Source organism: Rana temporaria, chromosome 2 (assembly GCF_905171775.1).
Source record: "Rana temporaria chromosome 2, aRanTem1.1, whole genome shotgun sequence".
Taxonomy (NCBI): Eukaryota; Metazoa; Chordata; class Amphibia; order Anura; family Ranidae; genus Rana; species Rana temporaria.
Window position 1 is genome coordinate 95,111,962 of NC_053490.1, and position 20,543 is coordinate 95,132,504.

General features: G+C 43.4%; 1 protein-coding gene across 3 annotated transcripts in view; it reads left to right on the plus strand.

The window, feature by feature from the left end:
* Window positions 1–1,232: 1,232 nt before the first annotated feature.
* The window catches only part of CENPJ (centromere protein J), a 105,886-nt gene continuing 86,575 nt past the window's right edge, over window positions 1,233–20,543 (plus strand). For 2 of the 3 annotated variants that reach the window (XM_040340556.1, XM_040340558.1), the window contains exons 1-3: window positions 1,233–1,400; window positions 8,057–8,535; window positions 19,515–19,635. In XM_040340556.1, coding sequence (XP_040196490.1) covers window positions 8,128–8,535; window positions 19,515–19,635 — 529 coding nt within the window. In that variant the 5' untranslated portion in view covers window positions 1,233–1,400; window positions 8,057–8,127. The remainder of the gene's footprint in view (window positions 1,401–8,056; window positions 8,536–19,514; window positions 19,636–20,543) is intronic. The other variant, XM_040340557.1, reaches the window with a different exon arrangement.

Below are 20,543 nucleotides of genomic sequence, written 5' to 3' on the forward strand. Positions count from 1 at the left end.
ATACTACCTCACCTGTGGATCTCCATGTCCCCACAATGCCCCCCCCTGCCTCTGTAGAACTACAAATCACCTCTTGCCTCTGTAGAACTACAAATCACAGCTATCCCCACAAATCACCTCTTGCCTCTGTAGAACTACAAATCACAGCTATCCCCACAAATCACCTATTGCCTCTGTAGAACTACAAATCACAGCTGTCCTAACAATTCACCTCCTCACTCCCTCTGTAGAACCACAAGTCCCAGCTGTCCTCACAATTCACCTCCCCCTCTGTAGAGCTACAAGTCTCAGCTGTCCCCGCAATGCACCTCCTGCTTCTGTAGAACTACAAGTCCCAGCAATGCACCTCCTGCCTCTGTAGAACTACAAGTCCCAGCTGTCTCCGCAATTCACCTCCTCCCTCTGTAGAACTATAAGTCCCAGCTATTCACCTCCTCCCTCTGTAGAACTACAAGTCCCAGCTGTCCCCGCAATTCACCTCCTCCCTCTGTAGAACTATATGTCCCAGCTGTCCCCGCAATTCACCTCCTCCCTCTGTAGAACTACAAGTCCCAGCAATTCACCTCCTCCCTCTGTAGAGCTACAAGTCCCAGCTGTCCCCGCAATGCACCTCCTGCTTCTGTAGAACTACAAGTCCCAGCAATGCACCTCATGCCTCTGTAGAACTACAAGTCCCAGCTGTCCCCGCAATTCACCTCCTCCCTCTGTAGAGCTACAAGTCCCAGCTGTCCTCACAATTCCCCTTCTGCCTCTGTAGAACTACAAGTCCCAGCTGTCCTCAAAATTCACCCCCTCCCTCTGTAGAACTACAAGTCCCAGCTGTTTCCACAATTCACCTCCTCCCTCTGTAGAAATACAAGTCCCAGCGTTCCTCACAATTCTCCCCCTGTAGAACTACAGGTCCCAGCACATTACATTTGCATTCCAGCATACAACTGACACTAGTAAGAAAGGCCTGAAGCCAGGCAGACGTAGTCCTTCCCTGGCAGCCCTGTTGGTGAGCTCAGGGCCTGGTCTTGTACCTGAGCAGTGTATATGGATCTCTATGTGCATACAGGTAACCCCGGCACCTGTACACTACTGATAAGAACAGAGCGCCACAGCTCCTCTACTCCCGCCGCCTCCCAGAATCCTTTGTGATAGCCAACGTACTTTCCGCAGTGGCTGCCGGGAGATGTAGTCCTTTCCCCTCACACCATTGGTTGTCCTTCTGCAGGCTAGCGTATGCTCTGGACTACTTTCCCGTCATCCCTCGCGGCGTGCTGGTTGGACAGGCTTTGTTTGCATTGGGTTGGGTGAGCAGAGCCGGGTATTTAATATTTGTTTGAGTCTCTTGGCACCTGGGTGACTGCAGGTAGAACATGTGAAGAGGAGGACGCCGCCTGTGTGTGGGGACTGCAGTAAGTTCTCTTTTATCCCTATGGGGGGTGTGCAGAGAGCTTCATTCTTACTAAGGAACTCTTGTTTGTGTGCAGGAAATAGTAGTGCACGGAGCTCCAGAGTGTATATTCCTGTATGCATTACACTGATCAGCCATAGCATTATGACCACTGACAGGGAAGGGGGAATAATTATCTCATGACAGTGGCATCGTAAGCCGAGTGGGTAGGGAGTGATCATGTTGTCCCTGAAGTTGATGTGTTTAAAGCAGACAAAATGGGGAAGTATAAGGATTTGGCTGTGACAAGGGATAGATTGTAATGGGTAGATGACTGGGTCAGAGCAACTCCAAAACTACATCTCTTGTGGGATGTTCCCGGTCTGCAGAGGTCAGGATCTACCAAAAGTGGTCCAAGGAAGGAAACCCAAGAGAGTCATGGACTGCCAAGGACCAGCGCTGTACCTGCCTTGTCTGATCCAATAGAAGAGCTGCTGTAGCTTAAAGGATATGTAAAGGCAAACTTTTTTGTTTATTTTTGATAGCGTGGAGAGGGATTAGAACACCTGTCAGTTTGTATTGCTGTTTGTGCCCTTACTAGGGAGATTCACCCTCTCTATTTGTCATGTTTACCATTCTCATTAAATGTAAAAGAAAATCCAAAATGTTGGGCTATCCCCAGAAAAGAAACGGAGGGGCAATCTTCCAATGAGAACACTAGTTCTAATGACCTGGGGGGGCGGGTCCCTTGATTTGTAGGAATTTCCTCTCACTTCCTGTTTGGCTATGGTGTCAGGAAGTGATGGGGACATTTCCGCAATGAGACACAGATGGCACAAATCTGACAGGGGTTATAACCCTCCCTTACTCTATCCAAAATGGAATTGCCTATAGTTATACTTTAACCACTTGATCACTGGGCACGTAAACCCACTTAATAACCAGACCAATTTTCAGATTTCGGTGCTCTCACAATTTGAATGACAATTACTCAGTCATACAACACTGTACCCAAATGAAATTTTCATCCTTTTTTTCACACAAATAGAGCTTTCTTTTAGTGGTATTTAATCACGGTTGGGTTTTTTATTTTTTTGCGCTATAAGAGAAAAAAAGACAGAAAATTCTATAAAAAAAAAATATATATTTTTTTGTTTATAAATTATAAAATTTAGCAAATTTAGTATTTTTTCTTCATTCTTTTGCATAAATGTGAAAGATGAAGTTACGCAGAGTAAATAGATACCCAACATGTCACCCTTCAAAATTGCACACGCTCGTGGAATGGTGCCAAACTTTGCTACTTAAAAATCCCCATAGGCGACGTTGCAGGGTATTGTGGGGTATTGCAGAGTAGTGTGGGGTATTGCAGAGTAGTGTGGGGTATTGCAGAGTATGGGTATTGTGTATTGCACAGTATGGGTATGGGATGGCTGAGCAGGGATGGATGGCTGGCTGGATCTGTGACTACATGAGTCACAGATCCAGCACACAGCCCAGCAGCACGCATCTGCCCTCTCCCCCCCTCTCCTCTCACACTGTACTGTTCGGTACAGAGAGGGGAGGGAGTAACCGGTGTCATCACATGACGCCGGTTTGTTTACTAGTGATCACTCCATCATTGGACGGAGCGATTACGTGGTAAACCGCTGCTATCAGCGGCGATTTTCCGTGATGCGCCGGGTCCGGAGGACCCGACGATCACGGACATTCCTGTGTGCGCGCACGATTCTGGGAGGACGTCCTCCCAGAGTTAAGCAACCGCCTTGTAGATGTATATCGTCTATAGGGCGGTTGTTGACTGGTTAAATTGCTGGAAAAGTTGATGCTGGTTCTAATAGAAAGGTGTCAGAATTTTGCATCACAAGCCGCACACTGGTCAGGGTGCCCATGCTGACTCGGGTCCACAGCTTAAAGCACCTACAATGTGCACGTGATCACTGGACCAAGGAGCAATCAAGAAGGTGGCCTGGTTTGATGAATTCAACAATGGCTTGAGGGACACAACGAGTTTGAGATCTTGATTTGGCCTCCAGATCTCAATTCAATCGAGTATCTGTGGGACGTGCTGGGCAAACAAGTCTGATCCATGGAGGTCCAACCTTGCAACTTCCAAGATTTAATGGATAGGTTCACCTTTTAACAAACAATAATAAATGCACCTTTTTTTTTTGCAGGTTAAAAAAAAAATGTGCATTTACTAACTTTTTGATTCTGGAGCCTAAAGCTTTGCATCCGTGATCAGCAGATCTCCTGCAGACCTGTCCGTGTGCCCATACATTGTACGGGCAAGCAGAAACAATCTGACAGGAAGACTCAAAGAATGCTGTGGAGCACTGTGGTACTTCATCGGAAACTACAAGCCGACAGCCACAAAGGATGTTCAAAATGTTGTAGTTTTCCAATCGCAGAGGACTGTGAATAAATTATGTGCCCGGGGGGGTGGGCAGAGTCGTGCTCGGCCATGTTTTGTTTTTGTGACAGTGGAGGGAATCCTCACTGTCAGAGCGGGGGGCAGTCAGTTTGTTACACCCCCAATATGGGTGTAATATGTTACGAAAGGTCAACTTTTTTTCTTTTAACCACTTGTCTAATAGGCACTTTCGCCCCCCTCAATTTTCAGCTTTCAGCATTGTTGCACTCTGAATGACAATTGCGCGATAATGCAACACTGTACCCATATGGAGTTTTTATAATTTATTTCACACAAATAGAGCTTTCTTTTAGTAGTGTTTAGTCACCACTGGATATTTTTATGTTTTGCTAAACACACCCAAAAAAAATACATAAAAAAAAAAAAAAGTCATACTTTGCTATATAACTTTACAAACCAGGTAATTTTTTTCTCTTTCGCTGATAGGCTTCGCTGATAGGCTTCGCTGATAGGCTTCGCTGATAGGCTTCGCTGATAGGCTTCGCTGATAGGCTTCGCTGATAGGCTTCGCTGATAGGCACCGATGAGCAGGCACTGTTGGGACTGCACTGATAATCAGGACTCTGATCATCAATGTCCCTTTACCACAAGCGGGTTATCGGCTCTCTCTCCGACAGCATGAGGAAAGGAATGCTAATAACCAGCTTGTGTTTACATTGTGATCAGCTGTCATTGGACACAGCTGATCAGGTGGTAAAGGGACACTGCGATTGGCTCTTTACCCCAGTCTGTGATCAGGTGAGTCCGCCGCATGATCACGGGACAGTGTCTTATTGCGGCTTTTTTGGCAAATTAAGACCACGCTATAGCCGTCATTCAGCTATAGCGCAAGCGGGAATCGGTTAAAGGATCTGTTGCTGACAACTGTGTGTTATGATGGGTGGTCGTTATGTTATGGCTGGTCAGTGTATTGATTAGTTATGTAGCCGTAAAATATATATGCGTATGCGTGTGTGTGTGTGTCTGTCTGTCTATCTATCTATCTAAGATTCACTCTGGGCGCTGTACACAAGGAGGTGTGTTCTTAGTGGGTACCTCTTCCTAAAGCCAAAACTTCTCATTTCCTGCATTGTCTCTGGCACAGGCAGTGAATGGAGATTTTCCCCTCCCAGCCCTTTTGGAACAATGACCACAAAAAAAAAAAACACTAAGTTCTTCTCCCTTTTTTTTTTTTTTTTTTAGCCTATATTCAATAACTAGAACAACAGGTTTGGTTTTGGTTTTGCATACTGTATACATTATAACACATACTTTTTTTTTTCAAGTACTTCCCGATCCTTTTTTTTTTTTTTTATGTCATGTGACAGTTTCACTGATGGGCATTGATAGGTGTCACTGATGGGCAGGCACTGAAATGCAGCAATAAATGACATGACATGAGAGGTAAGGATTTATTTTGCAGTGCTATACTGTGACACCCGCACTTGGCCCCAGCAGCAGACATCTTGTTACACCCAGCCAGAACTATATGGGCTGGGTGTAACAAGATGTCCTCTGCAGGCTTACTGCGGCCAAGTGCATGGTGTACCAAGATGGGCCTCGATATGTTCAACCGCTGACGGCGACCGAATGTGACGGCTCCGGTCACCGAACCTAATAGAAAATGCGGCTGGCACCCCTGCCAGCTTACCTAGTTCCACTGCTGAGGACTCGCTCTCTTCTCCTCTCACGACTTCCGGTTATGCGCAGCCTCTGACTCAGCCCGCCTCTCTCAGGCATTGCATTTGTGCGAGTACAAGTACTCGCGCCTATGCTCGGTACCAATATTGGTATTGGAACAACCCTATGCATCGATATGAAGTTTATGCAGCTCTGATTTTAATAGTTAATATAAATGTGTGTATGTGTAAAATCCAGGCAGTTAGTAGTTGCAGCACAATTGTATTTTTATTTTGTCTTGACCAGTTACAAAGTAACAGCAACAGCCATTTCTGAGACTGTTGCTTTTGCTTTATATTCTGTGAAGATTAAACAAGGCTAGGTTCACACTAGTGCAGATGGGCAAAACTGCTTGATGCCGCAGTACCATGCTGTTTCCTGTGGCAGCCTTGGTGTTGCATTTCGTTAAAAGGGTCAGGGATCTTTTCTCTGCGTGTCCTGCAGGTACAGCAGCCTATTCAAAGAAGCTCAGCACACAGGACCCTCAATAGTGTGAACACAGCCTTGGCCCTAATTCACACCAGTGCGATTTGTCATGCAATTTGACAGTTCAAAATCGCATGACAAGTTACACCCCATTGCCGGCAATGGAACAGTTCAAGTTGTTGTGACTCTAGTTGCAGCGACTTTGAAAAAGGTCCCTGCACTACTTTTTTGTGATTTCATTGTGACTTGCATTGACTTCTATTTAATGAATTTGCAAGCTGAAGTGAAATCGGAGGTCCAAATCGCACTGATCTGCGGCTTTGAAACTGCGCTGAAGTAGCAAAATTTCAAAGCCACATTCAGTGTGAACGGGGGCTCGGTAAACAATGGGGGGGGGGGGGGGTTAAACAATCCTACGCCGCCGCCGGGACAAAAATACAAACGAACGGTCCAAATGACAGATTTTTTTTAACTTTTTATTTTTAGGCTAGTGTATAGCCAGCATTAGTGTCAGTGGGCACAATTCACTTAAGGCCCACACTTGTGCGACTTGTTCTTCTACCCCATGATTTCAAATGAGTACAATTCATAGCTGTGCGACTTCAAAGTAGCTCCTGCACTACTTTGGTCTTTGATGCGACTCGAGGTCCATAAACCTCAAGATTACACAGCCAGTCGCATCAAATTTTGGGCAAATTTCGGGTGTGTTTCAAATGTGACAGGGGCCTAAAGGTTATCGCATGTGTTATGACGGTCACGTGACCACTTGGTGCATACGATAATGCACTATTGCTCATATGCGGTATTTAGCGCAAACACTAAAAACGCTTGTTAAATACTGCATAAAAGGCATTAAAGTAAATTAATAAATGCATGCTATAACTATGATAATGGTCAGATCTTGGGTGTGAGGTAAGTGATTGGTTTTAAAAAAAATAGTAAGTACAATGGAGCACTTTGAATCCAGTCTTCTGGAAATTAAAGTAATGCAGAAGAGAAGGAGGAGAAGATCTCGAGTGGTCCTTTTTTTAAAGGAAATTGCTAGATAAATTCATGAATGCTGATACCCTGAAGAAGCTCCGCTTATCCAAGGCACTAATTATGGAGCTGCATACCCAACTCATAGGGTACCTTGAGCCCCTAACCCAGCGCAGCCATGCCAGCCGCGATTAAATTGTTGGCTGCCCTACACTTGCACAAGCAAGATGCTTGCGATAACTTACCACACAGTTTCATGCAGTATTTGAGGCATGATTCAGAAATATAACACATGCAAGATTTAAAATATCCCTTAGTGAATTGTGCCCAGTGTGTTTTAGGTATGTTGGGTAGGTGTGTATGTTAGTTGTTTGTAACCATAGTACAGACAAGAAACAATAGTGCACATATTTCTTTTTATCTTTTTTTGACACTGATACCAATTAAAAAAACAAATCTTGTCACAAAAAATAAAAATGCTGACCTTGACCTTTGACCCTGAGCTTTACCCAAACACTTACCTTGCCACTGAGCTAGATTAAAACTTGATCTAGGTATTTTTTTAATCTTGTGTTTTTTTTGTTTTTTTTTAATCTTGTGTTTTTTTTTTTTTATCTCTCTGCAAGCAACAAGAGAGATACAATGTATCTCTCTCCTCCATTCAGAGAGAATACATGGGGGCGGGCTTCACAGTGACTAAGCTCTGTGGTAGCCAATCAGAGGCTATCAGAGCAATCAGGTGACTCAGAATCGTGTGTTCTGGGCCCCGACCATTCGTATGGGCCCTGGTCTCTGTACTGGGAGAGCTATTGACTTCTGCTACTGTCAATCACAGCATGTGAAGGGGAGAGCAGGAGGTGGGGCCAAGCCACGCTCTGTGTTTCAATGGGCACACAGAGCGTGGCTTGGGAGCGAGCCCACACAAGTGCCCCCATAGCAAGTGGTTTGCTATGGGGGCCACTCCACAGGAGGGGAGGAGCCAGGAGTACTGTTGGCAGACCCAAAAAGAGGAGGATCAGGGCTGTACAGAGCAGGTATGTATTGTTTTTTTTTTTTATATATATAAAAGGGGAAAAAACGTATATTTACAATCACTTTAAGGGTTTTATAAATGATTTAGCAACACAATTGGATTGCCAAGACTAATTTTTTTTTTTTTTTAAATGCTATTTATTTTTCAGATTCTAATGCTCTGGTAATAAAAATGTTATCGTTCCTGCAGTTTCTGTAAAACATCTGCAAATTCTAGACTATGCCAGAAATGATTTCTTCTCCAGAATTTGGCAGTGAACCCAATTTTATGACACAGTACATGCCCACCATTGCACGTTCTGGTGTCATCGTAAATGCTTCTTTCCCAAATTTGGAACAAGATGGTGGCCTGCCTCGTAGACCTTCCAGCGCCTTATCAGGGCTGCGTGTGCCAACACCATTTGCAGGAAGTTCCAGCCTGCCATGTGAGGATTCTCCGAAACAACGCGATGGCGATTATAAACAACCAGAACTACGAACAGACACTAGAGGACATATGTCAGTATATAAAGACCTTGTTTATGAAAGGGAAGGGATCAGAAGCAGGCCACAAAGTAGAACAATGTTTCGGGAGGATGAGGTCCTAAGAGAAGAACTGGATGACCCGTTGTTAAGAAAACTTGAGCAGGTAACTTTACATCTCCAGAATGTATAGTATTTATGTATACGTGATGAAAAAATAGGATTGCACATTTAGGTAAGAACACTAAAGTTGGCCATACACTATTATTTGTACAATCTCCTTTAGATTGGCCAACAGCTATGTAACATTTAGACCATGCCTGATTGGATAGATGTTAAAGGCAGATTATTTATGTATTTTTTTTAAAAATAACAATCATGTCATATTTACCTGCTCTGTGAAATGGTTTTCCACAGCGTAGCTGCGATCCTCCTCTTCTCGGATCCCCTGCTGGTGCTTCTGGCTCCTCGCTTCAGCTTAGTGCCCCCAAGCAAGCTGCTTGCTTTAGGGGAACCCGAGCAAGCTAGCTTCCGAGACGCTTCTGTGTGTCCATTTACACACAGAGCTCGGCCACGCCCCTGCTCTCTCATCATTGGCTCACTGGCTGAGATTGACTGTTGCAGGAACCAATGGCTATTGCTGCTGTCTCAGCTAATGAGGAGGGAAAGACCCAGTAGAGCTGAGGCTCTGGTGCACATTGTTGAACCCAGATGGGGCTCAGGTTTACTATTAATATTATGTAATTTAATAGAAAGGTGCTTGGCCAGCTAGACTGTCAATAACGAGTTCAGTGATTTGTAATAAAGGTTACAGGTCAGATTAATTTAGTTTGTATTTCTATAGTGCATTTTTTTTCCCTGGAGGCTCAAAGCATTTAGAAGGTGACATTGCTAATTTTGGGTGTACTCAATTGAACCAATTAACCTCACTGCATGTCTTTAGAGTGTGGGAGGAAACCTGACACAATCACAGGGAGAGCCAGGGAATTCTAACCAGGGTACTTCATGCGGTACTGCCAAAGTGCACTTGCATTCCCCTTCCCATGTAAAAATCGCCTGCTGATGGCACATCCAAAATGTACCTGTTAAAAAAAAAAAAAAATTGCTGTTGGTTTCCCCAAGTCTCTATCTGCAAAATGATGGCTACAATGTACAGACTGTATAAACACTTTAAAAACCATACTAAAGTCTCAATTTAAAAAACTAAAGGCAGCCTGTTTATTGCGGAAGAGAAATGCTTTCTCTTCTGCAATAAAAAACTTGCCTACCTGCTTGCAGTCTTTAAAATGTAGACTGATCTGTGCAAGCGCAGCTCAGTTTACAGATCCTGTGTGCTGTGATGATTGCACTCCTGCACATGTGTAGGAGTGATATCCTTCAACTCTGGCTGCAGCTTTACACCTGGAAGAAGCTGGATAAGATGTTGATGTCAGTGGGGAAGGTGGACCATTACAGGAAAGGTAAGTACTGGTAAGTTTATGTATTTAAAAATTACTGGGAGTCCTGTGGGCACTGAAATTGTAACTGTGCCCAAAATCAAAAGTGATATACGTATATGATGCAGACGGTCACCAACAATAAGCAGTTTTTGTTTTTCTTATTGCCTTTTGTATCATAGTTTTATTACATGTTCCTGCCAGTTTATTTTTTAACATTCTGTAGATTTAGTTGCACATGTAGTTTCAAACTGACTTTACTTAAAGTGTAGTTCCACTGAAAAAAAATAGTCACAAATACTGCAGCTGCTGACTTTTTTTTAAATAAAGACACTTACCTGTCCAGGAAGCCTGCGATGTCCTCATCCGAAGCCAACACATCCCATGGCTCCGGGTGGAGGCGCCGGCATATTCAGTAAGGAAATCGGGAAGTGAAGTCTTCTGGCTTCACAGCCTGGTTCCCTACTGTGCATGCGTGATTCGCGCTGCACGTTCTGATTGGTCCCTGCTGTTTTCTGGGACCTGTGTGTATCCCAGAAGACAGCGGGAGGACGGAGGAGATGGCTGACATGGCGTGGATTCTGCAACGATCTTTTACCGGAAGTGGGAGAAAATACCTGGATTAGACATGTGTCTGCCCCCCAATGACCCCCCCCCCCCAAAGATGCCACATGTGACACTGGAGGGGGTGGGGGGTAACCGGATAAGCGTAAGTTCCATTTTTGGGTGGAACTTTAGTCAGAAAGATTCTGCTAAATTACTTCAGGCAGGCCCCTTTTGTCCTATACTGCTTAAAGTCAAGTAATACACTGTTTGACCCTGCTCTGCACATGCTCAGTTGCTCTCCATTTATAGGCACTGCCGAGTTGTAGAGACCGATCTGCTGACAGCCTTAAAGAATAAGTTCACCTTTCGTAACATGTTACACCCATATACAGGGTGTAACATGTTACAAACAGACTGGCCTCCACAGATCCCCGATCCCCACTGTGACAGCTAGCAAGGTTTTTCTCCCTCCCCGCGGGCTGTCACAATAAAAAAAACACAAAAAAAAACGTGGCTCTGCCTACCCGGCCACATCGCTGATTTACAGGACTCTGGGCTTGAAAAAACGACAAGGCAGCCTTTGTGTGGACTCGTCACTTTCATCCCGGAAGGAGACACAGCAGCAGTACTTGGAACAATCATCAATTTCTGACTCGACTACGCAAACTCCCTCTACCTCAGACTTCCCAAATACCAAATTTCATGTCTACAAGTTGTCTAGAACACAGCAGCCAGACTGGTAACTGGAAAAAAAAAAACCCTGGGAATCAATAACCCCATCACTGAGGACCCTCCATTGGCTAGCCGTGAAGGATCAGGTTACATTTAAGACCCTCTGCCTCACTCACAAATGTACACAGGGAAAAGCCTCTGCAACAAAATAAAGCACTACACCCCAAGTCGCCCCCTCCGGTCAACTAACCAGAATCTCCTCCACATCCCCAAGACCGGCAACAAATTAAGACACCTGTGCATTTAATCGGCGCTTTTCAGACGCTAGCGGGGTGCTTTTAACCCCACTAGAGGCCGAAGATGTTAAAAACGCACGCTTTTCAGACACTTTAGAAGTGCTGCCCATTCATTGCAATGGGTAGGAGCATTTTGGGAGCACTCGATCTTTCACATTTGGATGGTAGGCAGTTTTCAGGTGATATGTATAGCACTAAAACGCCTGAAAACTGCCTCAGTGTGAAAGGGAATTAAACCCTCCCATCCTTTACAACCAAGAAAGCTGCTTATGTTTGATCTGTAACTACCATGGTGCTGCACATGTGATTAGTTTGGTTGAGGACAAAAGCATATGTGACAGTTGGCAATTCCAGGGAGGAAGTTAAATCGATGGGTTAATTTCGCTTGATGAGTTGCTGCTGAGACTCTGGGCAGCAACATGGCAGCCTCCGGCAAGAAGAAATAGGAGCAATGCTGGAGACAATTTACATCGCACACTAATTTTGGTAGCATACATATTAATGTGGAATGTATGTTCCTTGCTAAAGAAGATTATTTTATGAAGTTGTTATGGGTAAAGTTCCGCTTTAACCACATGCCGCCTGCCGCACGCACATGTACGTCGGCAGAATGGCACGGGCAGGCAAAAGGATGTGTGTGTGTGTGTGTGTGTGTGTGTGTGTGTATATATATACACACACACACACACACACACACACACACACACACACACACACACACACGTCCCCTTTAAGAAGCGGCATTGTGGACGCGCGTGCGCCCGCCACGAGCTCCGTGACTCCGACCGCTGGTCCCGCGGGCTCGATGTTAACGATCGTGTCACGGTGAGGAAGAAGGGGGAAAAGGCTTGTGTAAACAAGCATTTCCCCAGTCTTCTTAGTGACCGGACAGTGAACACAGCTTCCTGTAATCGGAAGCGGTGATCACTGTCCTGTCACACACAGCCCATCCCGCCCTACAGTTAGAAGCACTCACTAGGGCACACTTAAAGGGGCTGTAAAGGTAAAAAAAAAATCCCCTAAATAGCTTCCTTTTTACCTTAGTGCAGTCCTCCTTCACTTACCTCATCCTTCGATTTTTCTTTTAAATGTCCTTATTTCTTCTGAGAAATCCTCACTTCCTGTTCTTCTGTCTGTAACTACACACAGTGTAATGCAAGGCTTTCTCCCTGGTGTGGAGAAAGCCTCGGGAGGGGGCGAGCAGGAGTGTCCGCATTCCCACTAACACACAGCTTCTTTCTCTATCTGCAAAGTAGAGAGTGTCCTGACTTGCCTACTCGCCCCCTCCCCCCCATTTAAAAGCAAAATCGAAGGATGTGGTAAGTGGAGGAGGACTGCACTAAGGTAAAAGAAGATATTTAAGGAAGTTTTTACCTTTACAACCCCTTTAAACCCCTACAGCATCACCTAGTGGTTAACCCCTTAGCTGCCAGTCTCATTTTTCACAGTAATTGGTGCATTTTTTATAGCACTAATCGCTGTAAAAATGACAATGGTCCCAAAAATGTGTCAAACCAAATGTGTCCGCCATAATGTCGCAGTCACGATAAAAATCGCTGATCAACGCCATTACTAGTAAAAAATATATATTAATACAAATGCTATAAAACTATCCCCTATTTTGAAGACACTATATAACTTTTGCAAAAATGTGAAGATACCGCGCTATCTAAGTGGATAATGGATATATAAATGCAAGCAGCTTAAAGTGTGAGATACCCACAAACAAACTAGTACAATGGAAAAATAGCTGCGCAACTAATGTGAATACTATAGTAGTGTTGGTACAAAGTAAAATAAAACAAATCTTACGCCCATACATGAGATATTACATTGATAGTGAGAAAAATTAAACATGTGAGAGTCTATTGTTCAAACAACAAAATGTGCATCTGATGGTAATTTGATAGCAGAAAATTCCTTTTCCCATTCAAGCAGATAGTGACATCAAAATTGCATGAACCTCAGAAAAGTGCATGGATAGACAGGACACCTCCACCTCTCAATCACACTGTCCCATACCAGAAGGGAAGATCCCAACTAGAGATCTTCTGACAACAGATGGCTTACTCCCCAGCCAGGGGGTTACGTGGCAGGATATCCAAGAGCCAAAAACTTCTCCCACAGTGGACCGGTAACCAATGTTGATAGAAACCAACATGGAGAAGAAAAAGGCTACATAGTGTGAACCCATATAACAATTTATTAAAAAGAGTAAAATCACACTTACAAGAATGTAGATAAAATTTGCAGTGAAATTATAGCCGGCCGGCTAGCACGACCCGTTCACTCCGGGACACAGTATGCGGTTTCTAGACGTCAGCACGCCGCCACCCTACGCCGTTTCGTCTCATAAGACTTTGTCTTTGTCTTTGACTTTGTTTTACCAAATTTATTTTAATTCAATGATTTTTAGATACATTAATAATTTTAGTTTATTCAATGTGAAATGAAGCTTGGTTATGTATCATGTGGCTGTATATTCTGCAATATTTAAATGTTTGATAAACTCATTCAATGACTCCAAGCTCTGCATGCTTAGATAACATGCACTGCATCGATGCATTCACACAATTTCACCGTAACCATAATATAAACAAAGTTCAGGAATATTCATTTATCCCATTGTTTTGTAAATGTATGTACATTACAAACTGTATTATTGAATTGGTTCTGATTATAGCTGTTTTACTAACCAGGCAGCTTATTATTATTCCATATTAAAAAAACGAATTTTGTTTGCAAATATTAAAGATTCAATCTACCAGGAAGAATAAGTCCTTACATTTAAAGAGCACCTGTCATTTCAGAACCATCATGGCAGTGCCTGTTAGCAAATGTAAAGTGAGCTGCTGTGGGACAGAGATGACAGTTGCTCTTTAAAAATTATAATTACCGTATTTATCGGCGTAAAACGCTGACTTTTGTAGGCACCCCCTCCCGTGTAATCTGTTTTTTTCCAACCCTGTAACTGCCACTTTTGTTGGACAGCTTTGTCTGGTACAGGAAGTGGGGAAAAATGTAGGATCTTCTGAAGGATCAGCAGTAGAGCTGCACGATTCTGGTCAAAATGAGAATCACGATTCTTTTGCTTAGACTAAAGATCACGATTCTCAAAAACTGAATGCCAGAACACCCCCCCCCCCCCCAAATAAATAAATAAACCTGTGATTTATCTGAAAATATGAATATATAAAAACAGACCAGTGATATGTCTATAATGTTAAAGACCATATAACTCCTATGAAAAAAGGAGAATTAAACCTTGATTCTGCTTTTTTCATAGGAGTTATATGGTCTTTAACATTAGAGACATATCACTGGTCTGTTTTTTATACATCCGCAGTACCGCCAGCAACCATTGGGTGGCGCATGGATACACACAGTTGTACAGAACTGTGAGAAAGATTAATACATCAGAAGCAGTACCGCCGGCAACCACTGGGTGGCACATGGATACACACTACAGATCTGCAAGAGAAGCCCAGGCATCCATCCAGCGGCGCAGGCTGCTGGCGTCGGTTCCGATATTGGCGCCATTTGCGTTCCACGCTGGTTACGTGGAACCAGCCGTGAAACAGAAGAATGGCCAGTCATCCCGCGGGGAGATCGCAAGCTGGGAGAATCGAGATCGCGATTCTCTCCGCGATTAATCGTGCAGCTCTAATCAGCAGGCAATAAAACTGTTAGTGGGGAAATCGGAAAAAATAAAACTTTGATAGTGCTTATGACAGACCGTATGTCATTTATTGAAATCTATTGCTATATTTAAATAGCCAATACATTTATATAATATTGAGCAACTCAAGAAATAGTTCCAGCTTGGTCAGGCCAGCTAACCCTATTTTCAAAGTTTTCTGTGAAAAACTTTACAAGCATACCCCACACAATGGGGTTTATTTACTAAAGTTGGAAAACACAATATCAGGCTCACTTCTGTACAGAAACCAATGAGCTTCCAGGTTTTAGTACCAGGCTTAAAGGGGTTGTAAAGTTTTTTTTTTTTTTTTTTCCTAAATAACTTCCTTTACTTTAGTGCAGCCCTCCTTCACTAACCTCATCATTCGATTTTTGCTTTTAAATGTCCTTATTTCTTCTGAGAAATGCTCACTTCCTGTTCTTCTGTCTGTAACTCAACACTGTAATGCAAGGCTTTCTCCCAGGTGTGGAGAAAGCCTATTGACGGGGGAGCAGGAGTGTCAGGACGCCCATTAACACACAGCTGCTTTCTCTATCTGCAAAGTAGAGAGTGTCCTGACTCTCCTGCTCGCCCTCTCCCCCCTCAAGAGACTTTCTCCACACCAGGGAGAAAGCCTTACATTACGGTGTGTAGTTAGACAGAAGAACAGGAAGTGAGCATTTCTCAGAAGAAATGAGGACATTTAAAAGCAAAATCAAAGGACGAGGTAAGCGAAGGAGGACTGCACTAAGGTAAAGAAAGCTATTTAGGGAAAAAATTTTTTTTCCTTTACAACCCCTTTAATTGAACAAGCTGGGGTTAGAAGCTTATTGGTTTCTATGCAGAAGTGAGCTTGATTTTGCACTTTCCGGCGATTGTAAATAATCCCCATTGTGTACTTAAAAGTGGGGTATGCCTGTACTTCAAAATACATGTCCCTATATTTGCCTGAACAAAATGTAATGCATCGGCTGATCTACATAATAGAGTTGAATGGGAAAGTCCCCTGACATGCTAAACATAGATACATTGAGCATGTTGTGAAAGTGCATACTGTATTTTATCATTTTGACCTCTAACTTGATACTCTAGCTTTAAGTTACGCTTTAATTATGCCTTTGTGTGTTATACTGTTTACTTTGTAATTGTAGACAGTAACGCTCACCTTGCTCATTGTTTGGTCGGGTATTGAAAATGGACAGTATTAGCAGTCTGCAGGGCTCAACTTGCTGACCTGTTTGTCATGCTGTCATCAGCCTTATTGTTCTGTTTTTACAAAATTTACCCAACATACTTGGTGTGATATTATTTAGCCTGGCAGTGAATTGATTTTTTATTTCGACAACCTTTGGCTGATCAACTTTGTTTAAGTGGATATAAATCCTCACATTTACCCAGTGAAGTGAACAGCCTCAGATGATACAGCGATTAAACAAATTTCCCTATATAAGTTTTACATGTATATCTGCTGTCTTCATCTTTTAAAATATCCTTTTGAAAGTGCTCTTTGTGTTTAGGTTTTCTCTTCCTGGTAACCACTGGGCGCGGATTGTTGGAATACAGCCAAGACAGCTGATTGGGGGGGAAGGCACACACCCCCTTTCCTCATAGGCAAAGGAAGAAGGGAATGTGCACAGCTGCAGAGCAGGAGACAACTAAAGGACACAGTTATTTGAAGAGAGATGAGAAAACGCTATAGACATATGTGCTCAGCTCAAATTTTACATCCACTTTAAATTACAATTGTGTTGGTAGAGATGAGACCCGCTTTCTGGAACACTCTAGTATGCATTGCAAGCTATTAGACCCCTCCTCATATGGAGTGGCGCAAGGCATTTCAAGCTGAAAAACCGTTGTGGTTGGGGAATTGGTAATGTAGTCATTTCATGAGAGGTTTTCATTGTGACTGCTTTTGCTGTTATTACCATGATAAAACTTACACCTATATAATTTATTGCTGATCATATAGAATTTTGTCTGTGGCCTGGTCACACCACAAAGTCTTTCTTTTTTTTAAACTTTGAGACGTGTTGTTGGGTAGTCCGTTCATTGAAATTACATTAACATGTTAAAGCTTATATGACATTTTTAAAATGTAATTTAGGGTTAGGGCCCTTTCACACATGGCGGATCGGTAATGATCTGCCTCCGTGTGTCTTATCAGCTCAGCGGGGATCCTCCGTAAAATCCCTGCTGAGCCGTCGGCTGACAGGGCGTTCCCCGCACACTGTGCAGGGACCACCCTGTCTTTTCTCCGCTCTCCCCTATGGGGGATCGGAGGAACACAGACCATATGTCTGTGTTCATCCCATCCGCAGACGGAAGAAAAAATAGGGTTTACTTCCGTCCGCAAAATCGGAGCTTTGCGGAAGCGGGTGATTATGGGTGTCAGCGGATGTTCATCTGCTGACACCCGCAATCACATAGGGACCAATGTATGTCCCGTTTTCATCCGCAAACGGATGGATGAAAATGTGGACATACGGTACGCACATGTGAAAGGGGCCTTATAGTGCTCTTTTAAAGTAATTGTAAAATGCTGGACTTTTTTTTTTTTTTTTTTTTGTACCGGGAAGGTAATGATATTATTTGCTAGTATGCATCACATACTAGCACATTATGGTAAACTTGCCTTAAAAGGAAGCTCTACCAGCTACCAGATACAGTGATGAAAATAAGTATTTGAACACCCTGCTATTTTGCAAGTTCTCCCACTTGGAAATCATGGAGGGGTCTGAAATTGTCATCGTAGGTGCATGTCCACTATGAGAGACATAATCAAAAAAAAAAATTCCAGAAATCACAATTTATGATTTTTTAACTATTTATTTGTATGATACAGCTGCAAATAAGTATTTGAACACCTGTCTATCAGCTAGAATTCTGACCCTCAAAGACCTGTTAGTCTGCCTTTAAAATGTCCACCTCCACTCCATTTATTATCCTAAATTAGATGCACCTGTTTGAGGTCATTAGCTGCATAAAGACACCTGTCCACCCCATACAATCAGTAAGAATCCAACTACTAACATGGCCAAGACCAAAGAGCTGTCCAAAGACACTAGAGACAAAATTGTACACCTCCACAAGGCTGGAAAGGGCTACGGGGAAATTGCCAAGCAGCTTGGTGAAAAAAGGTCCACTGTTGGAGCAATCATTAGAAAATGGAAGAAGCTAAACATGACTGTCAATCTCCCTCGGACTGGGGCTCCATGCAAAATCTCACCTCGTGGGGTCTCAATGATCCTAAGAAAGGTGAGAAATCAGCCCAGGACTACACGGGAGGAGCTGGTCAATGACCTGAAAAGAGCTGGGACCACCGTTTCCAAGGTTACTGTTGGTAATACACTAAGACGTCATGGTTTGAAATCATGCATGGCACGGAAGGTTCCCCTGCTTAAACCAGCACATGTCAAGGCCCGTCTTAAGTTTGCCAATGACCATTTGGATGATCCAGAGGAGTCATGGGAGAAAGTCATGTGGTCAGATGAGACCAAAATAGAACTTTTTGGTCATAATTCCACTAACCGTGTTTGGAGGAAGAAGAATGATGAGTACCATCCCAAGAACACCATCCCTACTGTGAAGCATGGGGGTGGTAGCATCATGCTTTGGGGGTGTTTTTCTGCACATGGGACAGGGCGACTGCACTGTATTAAGGAGAGGATGACCGGGGCCATATATTGCGAGATTTTGGGCAACAACCTCCTTCCCTCAGTTAGAGCTTTGAAGATGGGTCGAGGCTGGGTCTTCCAACATGACAATGACCCGAAGCACACAGCCAGGATAACCAAGGAGTGGCTCTGTAAGAAGCATATCAAGGTTCTGATGTGGCCTAGCCAGTCTCCAGACCTAAACCCAATAGAGAATCTTTGGAGGGAGCTCAAACTCCGTGTTTCTCTGCGACAGCCCAGAAACCTGACTGATCTAGAGAAGATCTGTGTGGAGGAGTGGGCCAAAATCCCTCCTCCAGTGTGTGCAAACCTGGTGAAAAACTACAAGAAACGTTTGACCTCTGTAATTGCAAACAAAGGCTACTGTACCAAATATTAACATTGATTTTCTCAGGTGTTCAAATACTTATTTGCAGCTGTATCATACAAATAAATAGTTAAATCATACATTGTGATTTCTGGATTTTTTTTTTATTATTCTGTCTCTCACAGTGGACATGCACGTACGATAACAATTTCAGACCCCTCCATGATTTCCAAGTGGGAGAATTTGCAAAATAGCAGGGTGTTCAAATACTTATTTTCATCACTGTATTTACACTACCTAGAGGTAGGCCTTATTATAGTCTTACCTCCTAGGTAAAAGCAAAAGATGGAAGTTTAATTACACTTTAAGCCCCACATTTGCAGACAGATTGTCAGGTTTTGGTGGTTTTCCCCTCTTATGGACTAAATATTGGAAGGGTAATTGGTCTGTTTTTAATGTACCTGAGCTTGGAAAGCACTAAAGTTGTAGCTTGTTTGCAGTCGTGTATTATCCTAATCATGTTCCAATTTTCTAGCTTAAAGAACTACAACAACAGAAACAAGAGCAGCTAAAACACAGACAGATGGAACAGCTACAGAAGCTCATGGAGGAGCAGAAGATGCTGATTCATATGTCGCATCAGCCGGTATACTCTGGTGAGTCTCAGTAACTTGCTGGTCACTTTGGGAAAGATTTACTAAAACTAAACCGTGCAAAATCTGTTGCAGCTTTACATGGTAGCCAATTGGCTTCTTACTTCAGTATGTTCAATTAAACTTTGACAAAAAATAAATAAAAAATAACTGGAAGCTGATTGGCTTCTATACAGAGCTATACCAGATTTTGCACACTTCAGTTTTAGTAAACCAACCCCTTTGCAACACACAGAATGTTTAAGGATTCTACAGGTCTGTTTTTTTATTTACCGTAAATCAAATTTATTTGATGGATTCAATTGCATGTCTAACTTTTGGGAAAAATGTATGAAGCAAAACGTCAAATATACTTCTTTTCCTTCGTGTTTCTCAGAATCTAACTTCCTATTTTTTTGGAACAATCGCTTTAACCACTTCCATACCGGGCCTATTTTGGCACTTCTCTCCTACATGCATAAATCATATTTTTTTTTGTTAGAAAATTACTCAGAACCCCCAAACACTATATATGTTTTTTTAGCAGACACCCTAGGGCAGTGATGGCGAACCTGTGGCACGCGTGCCACAGCCGGCACGTCGAGCCCTCTCTGTGGGCACGTGAGAAAATCCTGTACTGACTCGGTATATCGCGTCCACAGCTCCCCTTCACATAGAACTACATCTCCCATAAGTCTCTGGAGCCAGGGATGATGTGTCTAGGATGGGCGTGGACGAGATGAAGGGTTGCTCCGGGTTGGATGGCAGGCGTAACATGTGGTGGGGATTGAGCCAATGGGGGGCCGTGTCTAGGATGGGGCGTGGACGAGATGAAGGGTTGCTCCGGGTTGGATGGCAGGCAGAACACGTGGTGGGGATTGAGCCAATGGGGGGCCGTGATGGTGCCTACTGAAGCTGTCACAGGCCGTTCT